The following is a 25,739-nucleotide window of genomic DNA, read 5'->3' as shown; positions in this document are numbered from 1 at the left end:
ATATATATATATATATATATATATATATATATATATATATATATATATATATATATATATATATATATTCGTATTTTATTAGATATGGCTTTAATCATATGGTGGGGCTGAAACGCCCTGCAAAAACTCTTGTGACACGTACTGCGCTCTTCTTTCACTTGATTGAGCAGGCAGTCTATGGGCTCAATAGAAAGTCCATTCCATACTCCATTCTGTGTACATGCTCGGGTGGGGGCCGAGTACTTCTGCTTCTTGAGTAGTGCACAGACGACCAGTGTCTTGAGCAATCAGTGGTGATCCAGGACACAGCCCCTAACTGAACTGCAGGACATTTCTGAGCCCATCAGACTTGGAGTATGTGCCCACGGTCAGTATCAGGCAGCGCTTTGTACGCAGAACATGTCCGCTGCGTCCAAAGCGCTGCCGGCTTTTGAATTCCGGTGATTCCACATGTGTTCATTGAACTGTGCTGAATCACCGTGCCCAATACATTGTACGGGTGACATTTATCTTGTGGAGACTGAGCGTCTCCGCAAGATAAATAGACACACTATGGTCTGGAAAGACCCATCACATGTCTTTCTCCGCAGGGAAGTCGTGCGTATACAGTACAGACCAAAAGTTTGGACACACCTTCCCATTTAAAGATTTTACTATATTTTCAGGACTATGAAAATTGTACATCCACACTGAAGGCATCAAAACTATGAATTAACACATGTGGAATTATGTACTTAACAAAAAAAGTGTGAAACAACTGAAATTATGTCTTATATTCTAGGTTCTTCAAAGTAGCCACCTTTTGCTTTGGTGACTGCTTTGCACACTCTTGGCATTCTCTTGATGAGCTTCAAGAGGTAGTCACTGGGAATGGTCTTCCAACAATCTTGAATGAATTCCCAGAGATGCTTAGTACTTGTTGGCCCAATTGCCTTCACTCTGCGGTCCAGCTCACCCCAAACCATCTCGATTCGGTTCAGGCCTGGTGACTGTCAGGTTTAATAAAGCAGCTAAGTAAAGAAAAATGAGTGGCCATCATTACTTTTAAGAAATGAAGGTCAGTCAGTCCAAAAAATTGAGAAAATTTGAAAGTGTCCCCAAGTGCAGTGGCAAAAACCATCAAGTGCAACAAAGGAGCTGGCTCACATGAGGGCCGCCCCAGGAAAGGAAGACCAAGAGTCACCTCTGCTTCTGAGGATAAGTTTATCCGAGTCACCAGCCTCAGAAATCGCAGGTTAACAGCAGCTCAGATTAGAGACCAGGTCAATGCCACACAGAGTTCTAGCAGCAGACACATCTCTACAACAACTGTTAAGAGGAGACTTTGTACAGCAGACCTTCATGGTAAAATAGCTGCTAGGAAACCACTGCTACGAACAGGCAACAAGCAGAAGAGACTTGTTTGGACTAAAGAACACAAGGAATGGACATTAAACCAGTGGAAATCTGTGCTTTGGTCTGATGAGTCCAAACTTGAGATCTTTGGTTCCAACCACCGTGTCTTTGTGCGACGCAGAAAAGGTGATTGGATGGACTCTACATTCCTGGTTCCCACCGTGAAGCATGGAGGAGGAGGTGTGATGGTTTGGGGGTGCTTTGGTGACACTGTTGGGGATTTTTTAAAAATTGAAGGCATACTGAACCAGCATGGCTACCACAGCATCTTGCAGCGGCATGCTATTCCATCCGGTTTGCGTTTAGTTGGACCATCATTTATTTTTCAACAGGACAATGACTCCAAACACACCTCCAGGCTGTGTAAGGGCTGTTTGACCAAGAAGGAGAGTGATGGGGTGCTACACCAGATGACCTGGCCTCCACAGCCACCAGGCCTGAACCGAATCGAGATGGTTTGGGGTGAGCTGGACCGCAGAGTGAAGGCAATTGGGCCAACAAGTACTAAGCATCTCTGGGAATTAATTCAAGATTCTTGGAAGACCATTCCCGGTGACTACCTCTTGAAGCTCATCAAGAGAATGCCAAGAGTGTACAAAGCAGTCATCAAAGCAAAAGGCAGCTACTTTGAAGAACATAGAATATGACATAATTTCAGTTGTTTCACACTTTTTTTTTTAAGTATATAATCCCACATGTGTTAATTCATAGTTTTGATGCCTTCAGTGTGAATGTACAATATTCATAGTCATGAAAATACAGAAAAATACTGTGTATGATTATATATATATATATATATATATATATATATATATATATATATATATATATATATATATATATATATATATATTCTCTATATATCATTAAGTGACTATTTTACAAGTTTTCCCACCTGCATAGCATGGAGAGGTCTGTAATTTTTCATAGGTACACTTCAACTGAGACACAATATATGAAAATAAAAAACACAATCTCATTGTATGATTTACGTAATTAAATTGCATTTTGTTGCATTAAATAAGTCTTTGATCACCTACCAGCCAGCAAGAATTCTCTCTCACAGACCTGTTACTGTTTATTTAAGAAGCCCTCTTATTCTGCTCTCATTACCTGTATTTATTGCACGTCTTTGAACTCTCAATCACACTTCAACCTCTCAACCATGGCCAAAACCAAAGATCAGTCTAAGGGCACCAGGGAAAAATTGTAGATATGCATGAAAGAAACAGAAGATGATTGTCAATCTTACTCGGTCTGGGACTCCATGCCAGATCTGTGCTGCTGGGGTAATGATGAGTGTGAGAAAGGTCAGGAATCTGCTACACAGGAGGACCTGGTCAATTACCTGAAGAGAGCTTGGACCACAGTCTCAAACATTACCGTTACTGACACACTACACCGTCATTTATTAAAATCCTGCAGGGCACACAACGTCCACCTGCTCAAACTAGCACATGTCCATTCCCGTTTGACGTTTACCAATGACCATCTGGATGATCCAGAGGAGACATGGGAGAAGGTCATGTGGTCAGATGAGACCAAAATATAACTTTTTAGTATCACCCCCACTTGCTGTGTTTGGAGGAAGAAGGATGAGTTCAACACCAAGAACACCATCCCAACCGTGAAGCATGGTGGGGGAAACATCATATTTTGAGGGTGCTTTTCTGTAAAGGGGACAGGATGACTGCACCGCATTGAATGGAGGATGGATGGGGTCATGTATTGCAAGATTTTGGCCAACGACCTCCTTCCCTTAGTAAGAGCATTGAAGATGGGTTTTGGCTGGGTCTTCCATCATGACAATGACCTGAATCACACAGCCAGGGCAACAAAGGATTTTCTCTGTAAGAAGCATTTCAAGGTCCTGGAGTGGCCTAGCTAATCTGCAGACCTGAACCCAATAGAAAATCTTTGTAGGGAGGTGAAACTCAATGTTGCCCAGCGACAGCCCCGAAACCTGAAAAAATCTGGGGAAGATCTGTATGGAGGAGTGGGCCAAAATCCCTGCAAACTTGATCAAGAACTACAGGAAACATCTGACTTCTGTAATTGCAGACAAAGGTTTCTGTACAAATATTATGTTCTGTTCGTTGATTGAATCAAAGAGTTATTTCATGCAATAAAATGCAAATTATGTACAAATCATACAATGTGATTTCCTGGATATGTTTTTTTTTTTTTAAGATTCTGTTTCACAGTTGAAGTGTACCTACAGTAATGGTCACATACCTCTTTGTAGGTGGGAAAACTTGCAAATTCAGCAGTGTATCAAATTCTTATCTTCCTCACTTTATGTATGAGTGTGATTTAACACGTGTTCTGCTTTGTTTGCTTGGCCCCTTGGCAATTGATTTTGTCACCCGTTTACACTTTGAAACACGCTTGCAAATTCGGCAGTGTATCAAATACTACTTTTCCCCATTGTATATACATCACCTTGTTACAATTTAAAGGGGCTGTCTGACCTTGGGCACTGTGTGGACCCCAAGTTGCTGGACGTGGGCGGTCATGTGACCACAAAAATCCAATTTGCATACTTCCAGCTACATTCTGCCTAAACTGTCAGGCCTCGCTCAGTACATTTGCATTGAGCTTGGCTGTGTCCTTCTTGTCGACACGTGACTGTATGTATTTCACTTACTTGCGGTCCTCCTCCTGGCTCCGGCACTAGAAAAGTGGAGCAGTATGTGCAAGGATTTACAAGTCACACAATTTACAATTATTTTAACTTTGCGTTACAGAAGGATGTGTTCCAAAAGAAGCCTCCAGATCCAGTGTGGCTGGTGTACCAGATCTTCTCTTAACAAGAGGTGCCAATTTACATGCATTTATTCTAATTCTGTGTCTTAAGGAATTTCTAATTTTCCATACACATAGGCACATCAGGTTCTCCTTATTGGGCTCCTGCATGTTCTAGTGCAGTGTTTCTCAACTCCAGTCCTCAAGACCCCACAACAGGTCATGTTTTCAGGATTTCCTTAGTATTGCACAGGTGATAATTTCGTCACCTGCTCAAGCATTAATTCCATCACCTGTGCAATACTAAGGAAATCCTGAAAACATGACCTGTTGTGGGGTCTTGAGGACTGGAGTTGAGAAACACTGTCCTAGTGGGATCTGCAGAGACTGCTGTGTATGGGAATCTGCTGACTGGGGAATTTCTAGGCAACCTAGGATCTGACTTATGTCCACTTGACTCTCTCCGTTTTTCCCATATTAGTTGTGTAAGACACTTTTTTAGACATTTAGTCAGGAATATTTGTTTAAGATAACCAATTAGTGTTGATCCAGCATTGTGTACCATTGCTCCTTATGGGGGAAACATAAATTATGAGCTTTTCTATCACATGCAGTTGATATAGAAAAATCTACATATTCCGTGTTAAAATGCCATCATTTTACATCTTAAAAGTAGCACTCTACCATCAAAGCTTTTATCTTCTTGATATATTGCAGTTCTTCATATTATGCTCGTTTTTAACTTTTTACCCAACCAATTGTTCTCTTTTCTCTCCTCTATGTAGAAACAAGATGTCTTTTTCTATTCCTTTTTTTTCCTTGCACAAATCATTCCCCTCTTAAATTCCTTCATGTCTTTTACAGCAACGGGTGTAGCAGTGCTTCACTCATGGCTGTTAACCTGTTAAATCTTGCTGTCAGAGATTGACAGCGGCATTTATCACTCGCCAACAGGGGTATTCCACGCTCCCATCAGTGCGCCCTTGATGTGATCACGGGGTGCCGATGTGATCACGGGGTGCCGATGTGTTGTTGTGACAGCCAAAGGTCTGCTACTGACCCCCGTGCCTATCATTATTATTATTATTTATTATAGCGCCCTTTATTCCAAGGCGCTTAACATGTGAGGGGTATACATAATAAAAACAAGTACAATAATCTTGAACAATACAAGTCACAATTGGTACAGGAGGAGAGAGGACCCTGCCCGCAAGGGCTCACAATCTACAAGGGATGGGTGAGGATACAGTAGGTGAGGGTAGAGCTGGTCGTGCAGCGGTTTGGTCGATCAGTGGTTGTTACTGCATGGCCGGCGTTCATTGGAGATTGTGATTGGACGATCACAGTTTTAATTCTAAGGAGACTATTAAAGAGTTAAAAAAAAGTTTTTAAAAATAGAAAAAAATGTTCAGTTCACTGCTTTTTTACCCCATTGACAATAAAACAAAAAATACACATTAGTTCAGAAATGTCAGATCTAGCCAAATAAAAAAATAGATAATAGAAATTTTTTTTTTCACCACTTAAATATAAACAAAATGAAACAAAAAAAATTGTATGTGTTTGGTATCTGCGTACTCGTACTGACCTGGAGAATCATATTGCCCAGTCAATTTTACCATATAGTGAACATGGTAAATAGAAAGAAAACAAGAAAACCCCACAAGACAATTGTGGAATTGCAGCCTTTTTTTTTTTGCTATTTCACCGCAATTGGAATTTTTTTCCCGTTTTCCTGTACACTATTTGGTAAAATCAATGGTGCCATTCAAAGTACAACCCGTCCTGCAAAAACCAAGCCTTCATACAGCTATATTAATGGAAATATAAATAAGTTACGGCTCTTGCAAGAAGGGGAGGCAAAAACAGAAAATGGCCCGGGGGTGAAGGGGTTAAGCGCATCATTTCCTCCTGCCATCAGCGCCCGTGTCACATAACCGCAGGTCCCTGATGGGTTGGCATGACAACCCAGGGTCAGCATGACAACCCAGGGCCAGCAGGAGACCTGAGATGTACGGGAATCGTAGATACTCCAGCTCCAATAAGATGGTAAAAAAATTTCTTTATTCGTCCGACATATGATTAAAAGGACAATCCTTACAGGTAACAAGTGGAGACAGGTGAATTACAAGAAAATGGCAACGCGTTTCGATCCCTTGGGATCTTACTCATGCACATGCAATAGATCAAATGAGTATAACATATATAGCATGCCTGGACCAATCACACACTATTTACTGATCACATGATATAGTGAAAGGTCCTACGATCTCTTATATAAAACAAACACGTGTAAATGTGAATATTTTAAAATTATTCAAAACACATAAAACTGTTAACAATAGTGAAATAAAATTTTGTTCCTTTTGTTCAAACCTGCGGGAAACCTGGTATTTAAATTATAAATCCAAAAGGCTAATCTAGTTAATAAACGTCTCCTGATGTCTCCCCCGCGGCTATGAAAGTGAATTTTCTCAATACCGTGGACTCTAAAGGCTGAGGTATCACCATTATGTTTATCTAGAAAATGTTTAGATGCCATGGAGATATTTCTGTTCGTGATATTACGGCTACTAGCATCCCTAAGGCTAGGTTCACATTGCGTCAAGTACATGGCGTTAAACGGATCCGTTAAACGCATGTACAGAAAAGGATCAAATTTGTAGAAAAATCGGCTTCACGTTAACGCTTGCGTTAACGCTTTTGACAGCGTTTTCCTCATTTTGATGTCCGTTCGCGATGTATCCGTTTGTCTGCGTTTGTCACTGTCAATAAAGTTTTTTTTTTTTTTCTCCTTTTGTCCTCGTCGGGGTGTAGGTGCAGACTCATTCTCCATTTTGAAAGCATTGAGTGAACTTCTGCTAGCAAGATGTTTGTGTCTGAGCTGGTTCGATTTCGCTTGATGCGGTTGCGACTTCGCCAGAGAAAGCGTAGTTCGCAAAGGAGATATTGGATCCACGAAGTGAATTTCTTGCGGAGTACTTATGGTGCCTTTCACACCCTGTATCTTCAGCTTCGGGATCACCCTTCAAAATTCCAACGCTATCTACGGATGTCCATTGAGACCTTTGATGTTCTGCTTTCACATGTGAAGGATGAGATACATCATCAGCGCAGCACTTTCCGTGAAAGCATCTGTGCGGAGGAACGATTAGTAGTGACTGTGAGGTAATTATAAAATTTTTTCTCATTCTATTGACAAAGACTAGATCTAGGTATCGTGGGGCATAATGGTCATTTAGCAATTGTATATTCTATTTATGTAGCCTTTTAGTTGTCCTTAAAAATCCTAAACATTTTTTTTTTCTTTTTCAATGCCGACAGATATCTGGCTACCGGAGAATCTTTTGCGTCACTGCATTACCAATTTAGACTGGGGAAGTCAACAATTTGCCAACTGGTTCGGGAAACTTGTGATGCCATTTGGAACAACTTGCAACCACTTGTGCTACCAACCCCAACATCAGAAATGTGGCTAGCGATTTCCCAACAGTTCGAGGATGTGGCTAATTTCCCCAATTGTATTGGTGCCGTGGACGGCAAGCACATACGGATTCAGAAACCAGCGCATAGTGGGTCCCTGTACTATAATTATAAAAAATACTTCTCGATAATCTTGATGGCTATTGCGGATGCAAGATACCGGTTTGTAGCTGTGGATATTGGTGCGTATGGCCGTACTAACGATTCAAGAGTCTTCAGAGACTCCAACATGGGGAGATGTTTGTATAGCAACAATTTTAACTTGCCCTCATCACGACCTCTACCGGGGACCGAAGACCCAAGTTTGCCCTTTGTTTTAGTTGGTGATGAGGCATTCCAACTTGGGCAAAATCTCCTCAAACCGTACTCAAGCCGCAGTCTGAACTCCACCAAGCGCATTTTTAATTATCGCTTGAGCCGGGCAAGACGTTATGTGGAGTGCGCCTTTGGGATTTTGACATTAAAATGGCGAATTCTACTAACGTGCATGCAACTGCAACCAGAAAATGTGGACCGTGTTGTGAAGGCATGCATCTGTCTGCATAATTTTGTGGCCAGACATGAACCCCAGGTGGTTGACCCCGATGAATGTGAGTCGAACCTCATGAGCATTGAATCTACTGCTGTTCGGTCTGCAGCACAAATAATGAGGATCCGTGACCAATTTGCACAGTACTTCATACATGAGGGGCATGTTCCATGGCAAGACAGACACGTGTAAAATTTATTTCAAGTCTGAAGCTGTGTCCTGATGTGTTTTTTGTTTTTTGTTTTTTTTTTTATTTCCCATATGTCTTGTAAAATATGTCTTGTAAAATGTTACATTACTGTTATGTTGTGTTCACAGTCATACAAGAATCAGATTTTAAACAGTTTACTTAAGTTTCTGAATTTTTATGAAAGAACAGTTGTGAACTTGTTACATATGATATCCCATAGGGATGTAAAAAAACACACACGAAATTGGGTGGTAAAAAAACAATAAACCAAAGAACGTGAAACACAGTTTGCACCTGGCTGGGGACACTGAGCTGTACTACAGACTCTGGTATTGCGCGGGCGTATTGTCTGCCCAGGTGTATGATGGACTGCTACTTTGTCTCTGATGTTCCATGCTCGTTTCACACCGGGCTCTATATTGAGGGTTGTAGGCCGGCATGTCTATGCTTCTGGTTCTCGATGGAGCTGGCTCCTGGGGTCCCACAAATTCCTCAAGAAGGTCATTCAGTCTTTGCCGAAACAAAAGGTTTCTGTGTGCCGGGATATTTTGTGCTACGGGAACATAGGACAAAAAAAGTAGCTTCCACTCATTTGCAGAATATACAGACTCGCGAGATTGTAAGTCGGTAATTTCCCGCCTCAGGTCTTTCAGTTCACTCCGACACATGTCCTCAACCCGCTGAAGTCCATCGACAATAATGGCATCAGCTTCATCTTTTTGTGAAGCTCGCTTGCGTCCACGCACTGATTGCAACCGGGCACTCACACCTGAAGCCACAGTGCTTCTCTCCCCAGATCGTGGCTCGCTGATGACAGAGACGTCTTCAGTGCCCGTCAGCTGACTTGGTTCCAGTGGAGATGGCTCCAGTTCTTCTGCCTGTCTAGGCGCGGCGGTACTGCATATCGTGCTGGAACCAAAAAAAAATATATATTTAGCTTTAATTTTTAAACAATTTTGTCTCGCACGCAGACTAATTTGTACTTACGAGCGCTGAGACACTGTTTTTTGAAGAAAGAGCAATTGCTCGTAATGCACATACGGGGTCACCCGTTTGGCACCTGATCCACTTGGTGGATTTTGACTATTCCGGTAGTCACGGACAAAGCGGTCCCTTATTGATTTCCAACGGGTATGGACCGCATCCGCTGTAATTTTTAAAAAAAGGTAAAAAATATATATATATATTAGTAGACAGTTCTTATTTTGATAGTTTAAAAATTGTGTATAGTTAGTTAAGATAGTTGATATATAGCTAGTAGATAGATAGTTGATAGATAGTAATTATAGATGATAGAGATATAGTTTAGTGTATAGGTAGTTGATAGTTCAGAGATAGATAGTAGACAATTTAACATCACCAATATTTACCAATTTTTTTCTTTGAGGTTGACGACTTCTCCATGTATCGAGGATCGAAGTGAGAGATAATTTGATCCCACAACTTCCGGTTCTTTACTATGTCATGGTGGGAGCTGTCGCTTTGGTCCCATATTGAGGGGTTGGCTTCCACAAGGTTGATCAGTGTCTCATTGTGAATGGTCAACGGCTCTTCATCAACCACAATCCTTTTTTTTTTTTGGCTCGCTGACTTGGACTATGTAAACACAAAGCGTAATGTTGAAAGGTTCAATTATAGATAGATACAGAGATAGATAGATAGATACAGAGATAGATAGATACATAGCTAGATACATAGATAGATAGATACATAGATAGATACAGCGAAAGATAGAGAGAGAGAGATAGTGGATAGATAGTTTATAGATATAGCAGATAGAAAGTGAATAGATAGATTGTAGATACATTTCTAGTTTTATATTTACCACTGGCAGTTGTGGAGACGACAGACGGCGAGGAACCTTCTTCCTCTTGTGTCCTCCGTGTGCCACAACCTATTGTGTATGTAAATGGAAAAAAAAATTACATTTCTTTGATCAATAAATTTATGTTTGCAAAAACTTAAAAATGTCTGCTATGTACCTTTGTTGGTTTTGCCTGTTTTTTTGGGGGGGGCCTAGCAGCCTCGGGCTCCGAAGACTCCTATTTGCAATAGAAACATGATTATACATATATATATAGCTTAATACACTGAATTTTCACACAAATTTTAGTGGTTTTTTAAAGTGCAAGCCTACCGACTGAGAAGAAAAAACCGCAGACACGCTGCTGCTGCTGCTGCTTCCCTCACTATCCGACATCTGCAACAAAGCAATACATTTTTAGTACACACACATCCGTCGTACAATACAGACTCCCATGATGTATACAGAGATATCTACTATATAATTGTCTAGGGAACTTCCGTCTTTCTGTCCTTCTGTCACGGTATTAATTCGCTGATTGGCCTCGGCAGCTGCCTGTCATGGCTGCCGCGGCCAATCAGCGACGCGCACAGTCAGAAAAAAAAGGGCCGCCCCGCACTCACTGCCCGGCGCCCGCATACACCCCTCTGCTCACCGCTCACACAGGGTACTGTGACAAACGTCGCTGTGCAATATACTACGTGACTGGGTTCTGTATACTACGTCGCTGGGTGCTGTATACTACTTCACTGTGCAATACACTACGTGGCTCTGTGATGTATACTACGTCACTGGGCAATATACTACGTAGCTGGGCAATATACTACATGCTACATGGCTGGGCAATATACTACGTGGACATGCATATTCTAGAATACCCAATGCATTATCGGGCCACCATCTAGTATATATATATCTATATATATATATACAAATGTACTTACATTTCCTGTGATCTTTTGCAAGACACTTTTTCTCTGGTGTGCAGCAGGCCTCAGGATGGCCGAAATCCTGTTTCCTGTCACATGACCACATGGACATCCCTCAAACGCTATTAAAACGTATGGTTCTTTTTTGAAATTTATCAAGATTTGCGTCTGGCTGCGTTTGCAATAGACATCAATGGCAGAATTAACGCTTCCGTTAGTATTGCGTTAGCTTGGCCGGACCCAAAAACGCTGCAAGCCGCGTTCCAAGGTCCGTCAGAAAAAAACGTTATGTGACTAACGCATGCCAAATTTGGCATGCGTCACGAGGCGTCAGACAATGCAAGTCTATGGGCGCGTTAGTATGTGCGTTATATTGCGTTTTCACTACTTAAAAACGTGTCCGTTAGACGGACTCACCTAGCGCAATGTGAACCTAGCCTAAGATGTTCTGTGATGCGCGTCTTTAATTTGCGCGTTGTGCAGCCTATGTATGATAAATGACATACTGAACAGTCAATTTTGTATACAACATTTTTTGTATGGCAGTTAATAAAATTGTTAATGTTATATTTTTTATCCCTTTCGGAATTCTGAAAAGTGCTACCTAAATGGGAAATCTGCACACGTACTACATGCTGTGGTGCCGCATTTAAAAAAACCCTTGCACTCAAGCCATGTATTCGATGTGGGTTTAGAGGCAATTGAGTTGGGTGAGATTATGTCACCAATGGTGTGGCCTCTTCTGGCTACTACGTTTATTCCGTCTTTTAGAATATCCGTGAGGATAGAATCCTCATACAGGATTGGTATTCTTTTGTTAATGATTTTTTTTGATTTGGGTAAATTGTGAGCTAAATTGTAGACACACATAAGGTTTGACATTATGTTTCTTTTTGTTTTTATCAAGAGCATTTTTTATTTGGGGTGTCAATAATTCTTGTCTACATTTTTGGTTCACTATTTCTATGGCTCTATTTAATGACCAATTAGGATAATTTCGAGCTCTAAGTTTCTTTTTAAGTTCCCCAAATTCTCTCACTTTGTCCTCTTCCTTACTGCAATTTCGCTTGAGTCTAGTAAGTTCCCCCACAGGTATAGATTTTATTGTGTGTGCTGGATGATTACTGGCTGCGTGTAGAATAGTGTTCCCACTTATTGCTTTAACATGCGTTTTGCTGATGATGATTTCCTCAGCTATACCGCATAGATCAAGATCCAAAAACTAAATTTGTTGTAAATCCCAAATGTAAGTAAATTTAATACCAAAATCATTATTATTGATATAATCAACAAATCCTGGTATGGCAGACACATCGCCCCCCCAAATTATGAGGGTGTCATCGATGTATCTGCCATACCAGGAGATGTGATCAATATAGGGGTTATTTTCAGAATATATGAATTTCTGCTCCCAATAGGCCATCATCAAGTTAGCCAAAGATGGCGAGTATTTAGCCCCCATTGGGACTCCCGACTTTTGAACATATATCTCATTGTCAAATGCAAAAATATTATGCTTCATCAAAAAAAAGATGACCTGTAATGCAAAATCAATTAGATCTTGGGAGTTTTGCCCATAATCTGTAAGATGATATTGTAGGGCTTTCATTGCTACTTCATGCGGTATACTTGTATACAAAGATACAACATCACAGCTGAGCCACGCTGAATTATTATTCCATTTCCGATTATTGAATGTCTTTAAAACTTCTCTTGAGTCTTTAATATGTCCCGGAATTTTCAGTACAATCTCCTGATAGTCTGATTAATGAGCTGGCTATGGCTGTTGCCGATTTCTTTTTCAGCAGGAGACCCCTGTGGATGTCATAGCTGCATAGCTTTGAGCGCCGCCCAGTGGTCGGCGCTCTTAGCAAGTGAGCATATCGGCTACAAAGGGCAGGGCTGCAGCCCTGCTCTATGTAGCACAAGTGATCGGATGATCGCAGTTTCTAGTCTCCCGTGGAGACTATTGAAGCAAGTAAAAAAAAAAAAATGGTTTTAAAAATATGAAAGTTCAAATCACCCCTCTTTCGCCCCATTCAAAATAAATCAATAAAAAAAAATGAAACATACACATATTTGGTATCGCCGATTTTAGAATCGCCTGATCTATCAATATAAAAAAATAATCCAATCGGTAAATGGCATATTGAGAGAAAAATATCAGAATGCCAGAATTATTTTTTGGTCACTGCGACATTGCAATAACAGGTGATCAAAAGACACACCATAATGTCAATAAAAGCTGAAGGTCTGAGCACAGAAAAAGCCCTCGCCCAACCCGAGATCCCAAAATATAGAGACACTACGTGTCTTGGAAATGGCAACTTTTTTTTTTTTGCGAACTTTGGATTTTTTTTTCACTCCTTACATAAAAAAAGAACCTTTTTGGTGTCCATGAACTCATAATGACCTGGAGAATCATAAGGGCAGGTCAGTGTTATCATTTAGTGGACATGGTAAAAAAAAAAATCCCAAAAACAATTGTGGAATTGCAATTTCACCGCATTTGGAATTTTTTTCCCATTTTCTAGTACATGATATGGTAAGATCAGAGGTGTCATTTAAAAGTACAACTCGCCCTGCAAAAAACAAGCTCTCACATGGCCATGTTGACGGAAAAATAAATTATGGCCGTGGGAAGAAGAGGAGCAAAAAATGGAAACGCTAAAACTGAAATACTACTGGTCCTTAAGGGGTTAAAGGTGATGATTTATTTACATGGCAAAATCTTGGCATTTTACCAGGGGTGTGAAGACTTTTATATCCAACTAGATGGTGGCCCGTAGCACAGGCTACGTACTATATTGCACAGTGACGTAGTATATAACACAACCAACGTAGCATATAACATAGCTACGTAGTATATAACATAGCCACGTAGTGTATTGCACAGGCACGTAGTATATTGGTCAGCCACGTAGTATATAGCAGAGCCATGTAGTATATAGCAGAGCCATGTAGTATATAACATAGCCACGTAGTATATTGCACAGCCACGTAGTATATAAGTCACGTAGTGTATCGCACAGCTATGCAGTATATTAGTCAGCGACGTAGTATATAGCAGAGCCACGTAGTATATTGTAGAGGCACGTATATTGCACAGCCACGTAGTGTATTGCACAGCTATGTAGTGTATTGCACAGCTATGCAGTATATTGGTCAGCGACGTAGTATATAGCAGAGCCACGTAGTATATTGTAGAGGCATGTAGTATATTACACAGCCACGTAGTATATAATAGAGCCACGTAGTATATTGCACAGTCGACGTAGTATATAACAGAACCGACACAATCACATAGTATATTGCACAGCTACGTAGTATATAACAGAGCACGTTGCATATTGCACAGTCACGTTGTATATTGTCCAGCTACTTAGTATATAGCACAGGGATGTAGTATATAACAGAGCCTACGCAGTATGTAACAAAGCCCACATAGTATATAGCAATGTGGGCACTATATGCGTGGTTAAAAAAGACTTAAAATAAAAAATAAACATACTCACCTTCCGAAGGCCCCTTGAAGTCTTGGCGCCTGTGTGCGGTGCACGCGGCAGCTTCCGGTCCCAGGGTTGGTATGAGCGCAGGACCTGTGATGATGTCGCGGTCACATGACCGTGACGTCATGGCAGGTCCTTCTCGCATAGCATCCTTGGTACCGGATCCTGCCGCTTGCACTGCCGAGGACAGCGCGCGACGTCGGATGGTGAGAATAACCTTTTTTTTTTACTATTATTATTATTTGTAACATTAGATCTTTTTACTATTGATGCTGCATACGCAGCATCAATAGTAAAAAGTTGGTCACACAGGGTTAATAGCTGTGTTAACGGAGTGCGTTACACCGCGGTCCGTTAACGCTGGCATTAACTCTGTGTGAGCGCTCAGCGCTGACTGCAGGGCAGTACAGCAGCGGCCATTTTCATGCCAGACTATGGCCGTCGCTGGTTGGTCGTGGCAATGGTCGTGGGCGTTTTGCCACGACCAATCAGCGACTTGGATTTCCATGACAGACAGAGGCCGCGACCAATGAATATCTGTGACAGACGGAAGTGACACTTAGACAATTATATAGTACTGTAGATGCAGCTGAAGATATGTGTGTATAGTTAAATATGATGTATGATGTATGTGTTAAGTATATTTTAGTATGAGGAAGTTAAGGCATTTTCTTTTTCTTAGTTAATTCATCTGATGAAAATGATGAGACAGACGCTGTCCCTTTGCAAAAGCTAACATTGCTGGGTAATGTGTGTTATTTTCTTATTTTGGCACCATTTAGTGTAGATTATTTCTTAAAAAAATTGGTTAACAAATATTTTAGACTTCAATTTTTTTATTTTTTTATACATGGAATATGTATGCTATGAATGTTCTAATTTCCAGCACACCCTGTATTAAAGATTGTATTTTTTTTCTTAAATTTTGCATTGGTTTCACTCGATGCAAGAGGTGAAATCCTCTAAGAGTTCACTAAATTCATCTTAAGTTTTTTCCATTACATTTGAATGTGGCCCTAGTAAATTTTAAAGGGAATCTGTCAGGTCAGCCACTGAATTGAATGCGTGGCACCTAGGAGAACTTGCCTTTATTTCTCTTGGGAGCCATCTGCTTTCAGTCATACGTGTGTTCATCTTCTCCTGCTTGGCTGATGGCCTCTATGCTGTGTGACCTTCAGGTATGGAGCCGTCAGGTACCAGGTGAGTATATGGGGTCCTCTGCTGTGGCCATGCCCAGGGGTCCTCCCGGGGTCTGTCCGCGGCCTGGCGATGATGTGCACCGCGGTCACGACCGGAAGGGGCGTGTTCGGATGATGCGGTGTGGCGGGACTGCGCCGGCCGATGACGTCACTATCGCGTCCGCACCTGATCCAGGTACCCGGCGATTATGCTGTGGGGGCAGGTTTGCGGATGGGCCTTCGGAGGGGCGGAAGCCTGTTTACGGTCGGTCCGGGGCGCGGCCCTGGGGGAGGCACTCCAACAGTTAAACATGGTACCAGGCAGATCACCTGGAGCCTGCTGACCCCCATCAGGGGGCGGTACCTTGGGGGTATTTAATGAGGAGTCTGACGACTGCTGAATGCTTCTGATTCATTGTGATGATGGAGTCGCCTTAGCAGGGTGCACCACTGCTTGACAAGCAGCAGCAGATTCAGCCCATTGAGGAGCCTCGAATTATATCCCAGCGGCGATCTAGTGGCAGTAGTCGCGCTGGTGGAGACAAGAATATCAAAAAATCAAGGCAGAGCAAGTACTCAAGCCGTAAAACATCGCCGGCTAGGAAGGACCCCCCCCCCACTGATTACGGTACCAATCACTGCACGTTTGGGTAAGTGATCTACGTGAAAGTTCACTTAGTGATTTCCTGTTCCTCCTTATATTCCCTCTCTCCTTGTTAGGGGAGAAAATGTTCCGCCAAAGCCAAACATAGGGAGTGCACCGAATGTGGGGAAGCACTCCCAGATGGCCATGACAGAAAGCTATGTAAACCCTGCATACAACGCTTAATTGAGGAAGAAGCCACTGACCTTACTTCCACTATAAGGGATATGGTTAGACAGGAAGTTAAAGGTTCTATTAAATCCATGTCCCAGAAAATGGATGTCAGGAGAAGCAAGCATATTAGGTCCCCAGTTTCGGATTTGGGTTCAGACTGGGGTAAACTGAGGTCTGATTCCTTTCCGTCATCCTCTTCATCCATAGAGACCGACTCCGGTCACTCCTGCTTGCCGCTAGACAGTTAACGTCTTGTTAAAGCGGTAAACACAATGGGGATCAAGGAGACCTAATCGGAATGCTCCATGCAGGACATTATGTTTAAAGGCCTAGATCGAAAATCCCGAAGGTCTTTTCCAGTGGTTGATAAGATAAATACATTGATTACAAGGGAGTGGAAAAAACCCAAAAGGAAAGGTTCGCTTCCATCGGCATTTAAGAGAAGATATCCATTCGAGGAGGAAGTTTCGTATTCATGGGACAAGGCTCCGAAACTGGACGCAGCAAGTGGCCAAGGCGTGTAAAAGGACCTCTCTTCCGTTTGAAGATCTAGGAAATCTAAAAGATCCGCTAGATAGGAAGGCTGACGTTTTCCTGAAAGGGGCTTGGGAAACATCAGCAGGATTCCTAAGACCAGCAATTGCAGCCACTTGCACAGCACTGTCACTGATGGTGTCGCTTGACCGCTTAGAGGATCAACTCAAAAATAAGGCTCCCAGGAATGAGATTCTATCCTCCATGCCTATAATTCAGGAGGCAGCAGCTTTTCTGTCAGACATCGGCAGATTCTATTAAATTAGCCGCCAGATCTTCAGCCCTTTCTAATGCAGCCCGTAGAGCTCTATATATTAAATGTTGGCCAGGAGATTTGCAAGCCAGATCAAAACTGTGTAGCATTCCATGTGAAGGGGCACATTTATTTGGACCAGTTCTTGATGAACTATTAGAAAAGGCGGGCGATAATAAACAGTTCCCTTACCTAGGAAGGCCCTCTTATAGGCGGGATTACAATAAAGGATAGTTTAGCCGCAGAAGGTCGAATAGAGAAAGACCCAGATATGATAGTAATAGAAGGAAAGGTAGAGGATATATGTTTAATACCTCTCGGGACTATAAAAAACCTCAATGACTGCCGGACCAGGTAGGGGGTAGGCTTTCAGCCTTCTATCCTGCCTGGTTACAAATTTCCAACAGTCCATGGATTCTTAGCGTCATTGAAACTGGCCTAAAGTTTGAGTTCCAACGGATTCCTCATGATACGTTTACTTTAACACCCATTCGTTCTTCTGCAGAACAATTGGCACTAGAGTCGGAAGTTCAGGAACTTCAGAAAAAAGGGGTTCTGATTAAAGTGCCCGTGTTACAAAGAGGTAAAGGGTTCTATTCCCCTCTCTTTCTGGTCAAAAACCTGACTGATCTTTTCGTACCATCATTAATTTGAAAGGCCTGAATAAATTTTTGCTGGTCTAGTCTTTTAAAATGGAATCTTTAAAGATGGCAATAAAACTTCTCTTTAACAATTGCTTCATAGTTGTCCTAGATCTAAAAGAAGCCTATTATCATGTCCCGATACACGTAGATCACCAACAGTTTCTTAGTTTGGCGGTTTCACTAAACGGCTCAGTACAGCACTTACAATATCGTGCACTACCCTTCGGAGTCGCGGTTGCACCCCGGGTTTTTACTAAAGTCATGGTAGAAGTTATGGCACACCTTCACAAACAGGACATATTAATAGTTCCCTACCTAGATGACTTCTTGATTGTGGGACATTCAGAGTCACATTGCAAAAATTCAATTGGAGAAGGAGACATCCATGTTACACAAATTTGGGGTGGATTATAAATTTAAAAAAATCTCGTTTACAGCCTTTAAAAGTTCAGGAGTTTCTGGGTCTTACCATAGACTCCAGTTGGCAGGAGTGTCGTCTACCGGATTCAAAAGTGGATGGTATCTAGCGACTAGTGACCAGAATGATTGATAATCCATCAGTTTCTGTAAGAGGGACGATGTCACTATTGGGTTCGTGTATTCCGGCGATTCTCTGGGCTCAATATCATACTAGAACACTACAGTGGGACGTTTTACAGAATTCCCGTCGCCTAAAAGCTCATCTTGATAGTAAATTTTCATTGTCTGTTGAATCCATTCAATCACTGCATTGGTGGACGCACGTACCAAATTTAACTACAGATGCTAGCCCCAGGGGATGGGGGGCACACTTGGAAAGTAGTTGGGTCCAGGGGCTGTGGTCCCAATCCGAACAGAGTTTGTCATCCAATCTAAAGGAGTTATTAGCGGTAGAACGCGCTTTAAGTGGTTTTCTTATACCCCTACAGGGTCGGCACGTCAGACTTTTCTCCGACAACTAGGTAACCGTAGCCTACATTAACCATCAAGGAGGTACTCGGTCCAGTTCATTAATGGATGTCGCGGATCGTATTTTTCAGATGGCCGAAAATAATCTACTATCACTCACGGCTCTTCACATAAAAAGGAAGAACAATATCATGGCCGACTATCTAAGCCTCAACCAACTCAGACAGGGAGATTGGATACTAATCTCATCCATCTTCAATCAGATCATACAATTGTGGGGATGTACAGACATAGATCTCTTTGCCAACCGAGAAAACAAAGCTGCATCGATTCTGCTCCTTAAACCCCAGAGACAGTCCGTATGTGGTAGACGCTCTTCTAATTCCATGGCACTTCAATCTCGCCTATGCATTTCCCCCTCTGAACTTAATCCCAATAGTTCTGAGGAAAAGACGGGAAGACTGTGCCCGAATAATCCTGATAGCCCCGTTCTGGCCCAGAAGATCATGGTTTCCTTGGCTGAGGAAGATGTCCATTTCCCAGCCATGGATTCTTCCAGAAATACCAAATCTCTCCCAGGGGCCAATCCTCCATCCACGAGTGGCCAATTTACAACTAGTGCCATGGAATTTGAAAGGTCGTTACTAAGGGGGAGGGATTTTTCTCGGGACCTGGTAAATACATTACTTAAAAGTAGAAAAGACTCTACAAGAAACATTTACGTCAGGATTTGGAAGAAATTCTTATCAGTTTCAGAAACACGGTGTCACGCTCACGCCCTGACTGGTGGGCGTGAGCTCGGGAGTTTGTGGCCCCACTGTGCCACAAACCAGACTACCCTGGAAGGGGCGTGACTGACAGCTGCCTGGGTTTTCACTGGAGCCTCTGATGGTGAGGTCAGGCTTGTGCAGCAGGCAGCTGCCAGGTGCTACTCCAGGGTGATGTCTGGCTGTGGCTACTGATCCCACTTGGAGAACAGGAACACTAGGACAGGTGCGGGCATCAGGCAGGACTGGCAGAAGAGCACAGCTGAAACTCAGACTAGTAGGCAGCCACGGCAGAGAACACAGGGCTGGCAGGCGCGGCAGAGAACACAGGGCTGGCAGGCGCGGCAGAGAACACAGGGCTGGCAGGCGCGGCAGAGAACACAGGGCTGGCAGGCGCGGCAGAGAACACAGGGCTGGCAGGCGCGGCAGAGAACACAGGGCTGGCAGGCGCGGCAGAGAACACAGGGCTGGCAGGCGCGGCAGAGAACACAGGGCTGGCAGGCGCGGCAGAGAACACAGGGCTGGCAGGCGCGGCAGAGAACACAGGGCTGGCAGGCGCGGCAGAGAACACAGGGCTGGCAGGCGCGGCAGAGAACACAGGGCTGGCAGGCGCGGCAGAGAACACAGGGCTGGCAGGCGCGGCAGAGAACACAGGGCTGGCAGGCGCGGCAGAGAACACAGGGCTGGCAGGCGCGGCAGAGAACACAGGGCTGGCAGGCGCGGCAGAGAACACAGGGCTGGCAGGCGCGGCAGAGAACACAGGGCTGGCAGGCGCGGCAGAGAACACAGGGCTGGCAGGCACGGCAGAGAACACAGGGCTGGCAGGCACGGCAGAGAACACAGGGCTGGTTGGTGTGGTGTATGAAGGAACAGGTTGGGACCTGTTCACACTGGAGGTGCAGGTAAGGAAACAAGCCAGAAGGAAAGGAGAATGAAGGAATAGGTTGGGACCTGTTCACACAGGAAGAGAAGTGCAAGGCTGCAGATAGGAGCGGAAGAGCAGCAAGAGATAGCGTAGCAACAAAAGCTCAGCAGAGCAGAACCGCAAGGAATGCGGAGAGGAGCTGCAGCAAGAGATTTCTGCAGAAGCAGAGCGGAGCCACAAGGAATGTGGAGAGGAGCTGCAGCAAGAGATTACTGCAGCAGCAGAAGCTAAGCAGGGTAGAACGGAGCAGAACCGCAGGAGTGCAGAGCAGAGGTAAAGCCACAAAGGTACAGAGCAGGCAGAGCCGCAAGAGTGCGGAGCATAAGCAGACTGAGAAAACAAAAAGACACAAAAGGGAAGGAAGCCACAGACAAGGAGAACCAGATCAGACTAAAGGTACCGTCACACTCAGCGACGCTGAAGCGATATAGACAACGAGCCGATCGCTGCAGCGTCGCTGTTTAGGTCGCTGGGGAGCTGTCACACACAGCTCTCTCCAGCGACCAACGATCAGGGGAACGACTTCGGCAGGGCCGCGCTTAGTAACCCGATATTTACCCTGGTTACCATTGTAAAAGTAAAAAATAAAACAGTACATACTCACCTTCTGATGTCTGTCACGTCCCCCGGCATCCACAGGGTTACGCGCTGCTGCTCAGAGCTTCCTGCACTGAATGTATCAGCACCGGCAGTAAAGTAGAGCACAGCGGTGACGTCACCTTCAGTATGGCGTACCTGAAGATTGAAGAGATGATGTCCAGGCCTGGCCAGACCAATACAGGCAGCTGCGATGCACCTGCCACGGCTGGGAGGGGGGAAGCTATTCCCTGTGCTGGGCTCCCGGATGTTTGATCTGTGCATTCTAGGATGCGCTGCAGCCTCAAACCCCCCCCCCCCCCCCTCCTCCACCCCGACGAAGCGAGCGGGGGTCGCTTCTGCTTTGAAACCAGAAGTAGTACAGGGGATGCCTGGCGCCTAAATTCAAATAGAAGGGAGCGGGGGTGAGACGCTTCCTGCAGCCAGTGGTCCCCTGTAGGATGGAGGAGCAGGACAGCCACGGCCGCAGCAGCAACAGCCAAAAAGAAAAAAAGAAGGCAGCATGATTCTTCAAGCAAGCAGAGTACACTTTCCAGCACAGCAGAACCTCTAGACAAGTCTCCGGCCTCAAAAGGCCCTTCAATGGACCCTATTCCTCCTCCAAAACCGGTGATCGCGGCTGCGTCTGATTGGTGAGTGATCTTCGTGAAAGTACACCCTGTAATTGGGTACCCTTTCTTTCATTATTCAGGGAGGAAAGAGTTTGGCTAAAACCAAACACAGAAGTTGCCCCATGTGTAAGGGAGAGTTACCTGTCACCTGGGATAAAAGACTTTGCCATTCGTGCATAGAAGAGGTGCTATGTCTTTTCCCTTCACCCTTGACAGCACACTTGAGAGAGGCATCTGCCCAGCTAGGACAGGAAACCTACTGAAATAAAAGGGCTGTACCTCTCTCCCCGCTTCAGTTGGGTTTCCTGTCGTGACGGGAACTCTTATGCTGAGACCCGGGTGGGTTGAAGAGTTTATTTTTTCATACTTGCCTACTCCCGTCCCGGAACTGGAAGAACAGGCAGAGCGCCTATATGCCGGCCTTCGGGTGTTGGAGCCGCCGTCCGAGGGACGTGGGCGGCAGAGTCATGGGCCAGGCGGCTCTACAGACTCTGCCGCGCAGCTCTCCCTCCTCTACCTTCTGGCCGCAAGCTCTGTAGTGAGCCTGGCTTCCGAGTGTGCACTCTGCTGTCATTCTTCACCGCCCAATGGTATAAAATTTTGTGGTGTATACATGCTCCCTGTACTCCTAATGGATTCATGGAGAGCTGTAGTTTGTAAAATTGGATCAATTATGGGGATGTCTGTGGTTCTGGCACCTCAGGGGCTCTGCCAATGTGACTTGGGACTCTCAAACAATTCCAGCAACATCTGAACTCCAATATGGCGCTTCTTCCCCCCCTAATTTTGCAACAAAAAACTGGGAAAACTTATTGACTCGAGTATAAGCCTAGGGTGGAAAATGCAGCAGCTACTGGTAAATGTCAAAAATAAAAATAAATACCAATAAAGTAAAATTAATTGAAACATCAGTAGGTTAAGTGTTTTTGAATATCCATATTGAATCAGGAGCCCCATATAATGCTCCATCCAGTTCATGATGGGCCATAAGATGCTCCATACAAAATACGCCTCATATAATGCTCCCTAAAACTTATGATGGGCCCCATAAGATGCTCCATATTAAAATATGCCCCATATAATGCTGCACAAATGCCGATTATGGCCCCATAAGATGCTCCATACGTATATTTGGCCCATATAATGCTGCACACATTCTGATTATGGCCCCATAAGATAACAATGTGCCACATATAATGCTCCATACAGTTCATTATGGCCCCATAAGATGCTCCATATAATAATGTGCCACATGTAATGCTCCATGCAGTTCATTATGGCCCCATAGATGCTCCATATAGCAATGTGCCACATATAATGCTCCATGCAGTTCATTATGGCCCCATAAGATGCTCCATATAACAATGTGCCCCATATTAATGCTCCATACAGTTCATGATGGGCCCCATAAGATGCTCCATACAAAATACACCTCATATAATGCTCCATAAAATTTATGATGGGCTCCATAAGATGCTCCATATTAAAATATGCCCCATATGATGCTGCACAAATTCTGATTATGGCCCCATAAGATGCTCCATACAAAATACGCCTCATATAATGCTCCATAAATTTTAATGATGGGCCCCATAAGATGCTCCATATTATAATATGCCCCATATGATGCTGCACAAATTTTGATTATGGCCCCATAAGATGCTCCATATAACAATGTGCCACATATAACGCTCCATGCAGTTCATTATGGCGCCATAGATGCTCCATATAACAACGTGCCACATATAATGCTGCTGCTGCAATAAAAAAAAAAAAAAAAGACTCTCCTCTCATCGCTGCCCGCTGCTCCTCAGCGTCCCGTCTCTCCGCAGTGACTGTTCAGGCAGAGGGCGGCGTGCACACTAAGTCATCGCGCCCTCTGACCTGAACAGTCACTGCAGAGGACGCGGAAGACTGAGCGGCGCTGGAATGAGGAAAGGTGAATATGAAATACTCACCTGCTCCCGGCGTGGTCTCTGGCAGTTTCTCCTGGACAGATGGTCTCCAGGAGCTGGCAGCTTCTTCCCCTGTTCAGCGGTCACATGGTACCGCTCATAACAGTAATGAATATGCGGCTCCACCCCTATGGGAGTGGAGTCCATATTCATTACTTTAGTGAGCGATACCATGTGACCGCTGAACTGGGGAAGAAGCTGCCGGAGACCATGGGACACACATGGACCGCATCAGGAGCGCCAGGAGCAGGTGAGTATGTGACCGTCGTCGCTCCCCCTCACCTGCCGACCATGACTAGAGTATAAGCCGATAGGGGCACTTTCAGCCCATATTTTTGGGCTGAAAATCTCGGCTTATACTCAAGTATATACGGTAGTTTTTGACCACATATGGGGTATTGGCACACTCAGTAGAAATTGTGTGAAAATAAATAAACTATACCGTTCATTTTCACCTATTATCCCTTTTGAAAAATAAAAGAAAAATTGGTGCCAAAGCAACTTTTTAGCGTGGTCACTTTCCATTGACTCAGTCCAATGTTGTACAATTCTGTGAATCACTGGAGGGTTAAAAATGCTCACTGCACTGGTAGATTAATTCCTCAAGAGGTGTAGTTTCCAAAATGTGGGGTCACTTGTGGGGGTTTCTGCTGTTTTGGCATGTCAGGCGCTCTTCAACTGTGACATTGCGTCCAGCCAAAATTGTGCTCCAGAATTCAATTGGCGCTCCTTCCCTTCCCAGCCCTGCCATGTGCCCAAACAGTAGTTTACGCCACATAGGTTGTATGGGAGTACTCAGGAGAAATCGCGCAACAAATTGTATGGTCCATTTTCTCCTGTTACCTTTTATTATTTATGCTTTGCTTATATAGCGCTATCATATTCCGTAGCGCTTTACATACACTATCATCGCTGTTCCCATTGAGGCTCACAATCTAATTTCCCTATCAGTGTGTCTTTTGGAGTGTGAGAGGAAACCGTATCCGGAGAAAACCTGCACAAACATGGTCATAATATACAAACTCCTTGCAGATGTCCTTGGTGGGATTTGAATCCAGGACCCCAGCGCTGCAGCGCTAACCACTGAGCCATCATAAAGTATGACGCCAACAAAAGTGACCCCCAAACACAGTAGGATACACCCACAGTGATTTCATCCACAGGCACGGCATGATTACTGTACTGTATCCCCCTCAAACCCTCCAGCAAAGTATGGGGACTCCAACACAGTATGATGTCCCAACTGTCTTCCCTACACAGTATAATGGGCCCCACTCAGTCCTCCACACAGTTCCATCATTGCTTTCAACTGTATCGCATCTGGGATGCAGGTGGCGCTGACCAGTTATCACCCTGGGTGCCATAGTTTGACATGTATGGCATAGATCATTCACTGTGCACTGAAGCCTTTCACCTGTCAGGCAGTCTAATGAATTGTGTTTATATTTTCCAGGCTTATCAGAAGAGCTGAACAGTTTATTACTGAACGTACATCTGCGGCAGCTGCTTGTGACCCTTGACCAGACAGAGAATAAAGATGAAGCATTAAAACAGTATATGCAAGAGCCATTGTTTGTGGAGTTTGCTGACAAGTGTCTGTCCCTTGTAGATGTAGAGGAAAAAGAAAACCTTTTCTCAAAGTGATTTGTTAATTTTTGAGTTGTCATTTTTTTTGTACAGATGTCTTTTTATTTAATAAACATTGAACCTGCAAATTTACGTAAAAAGCATGCAATTTGTTTCCTAACACTTTGTGAAATTTACAGCTGAAGAAAAAAAAATTTTCTGGTTTATGTTCGTTTTCTGTTGAGGTGGTTTAGGTTTGGCTGCGTTATCTTCATTTTAACCTAACATCCGCTGATACGCATTAAAACAATGCTAAGAGGCCTTATTCCCTCACTAGATGGTGGCCCGATTCTAACGCATCGGGTATTCTAGAATATGCATGTCCACGTAGTATATTGCACAGCCCACGTAGTATATGGC

The 25,739-nt window shown here is 43.8% G+C and overlaps 2 protein-coding genes across 3 annotated transcripts in view; one reads left to right on the top strand and one right to left on the bottom strand.

Moving 5' to 3' along the window:
* The window catches only part of ZNHIT3 (zinc finger HIT-type containing 3), a 29,512-nt gene extending 4,029 nt beyond the window's left edge, over positions 1-25,483 (top strand). The window contains exons 3-5 of one of the 2 annotated variants that reach the window (XM_077295465.1): positions 4,143-4,211; positions 15,267-15,329; positions 25,207-25,483. In XM_077295465.1, the coding sequence (XP_077151580.1) occupies positions 4,143-4,211; positions 15,267-15,329; positions 25,207-25,397 (323 nt within the window). In that variant the 3' untranslated portion in view covers positions 25,398-25,483. The remainder of the gene's footprint in view (positions 1-4,142; positions 4,212-15,266; positions 15,330-25,206) is intronic. The other variant, XM_077295466.1, reaches the window with a different exon arrangement.
* LOC143815823 (uncharacterized) lies at positions 7,937-10,598 on the bottom strand. Its single transcript, XM_077295463.1, has 6 exons — positions 10,480-10,598; positions 10,325-10,384; positions 10,168-10,236; positions 9,713-9,938; positions 9,330-9,489; positions 7,937-9,251 (listed from the first exon to the last, which is right to left on the bottom strand). The coding sequence occupies exons 1-6, from the start codon at positions 10,540-10,542 to the stop codon at positions 8,660-8,662; spliced, it is 1,170 nt and encodes a 389-aa protein (XP_077151578.1). The 5' UTR covers positions 10,543-10,598; the 3' UTR covers positions 7,937-8,659.
* Positions 25,484-25,739: the final 256 nt, after the last annotated feature.

Source organism: Ranitomeya variabilis, chromosome 3, assembly GCF_051348905.1.
Source record: "Ranitomeya variabilis isolate aRanVar5 chromosome 3, aRanVar5.hap1, whole genome shotgun sequence".
NCBI lineage: Eukaryota > Metazoa > Chordata > Amphibia > Anura > Dendrobatidae > Ranitomeya > Ranitomeya variabilis.
Note: the sequence above shows the minus strand (reverse complement) of the source record. Positions and strands in the feature narration are given on the sequence as shown.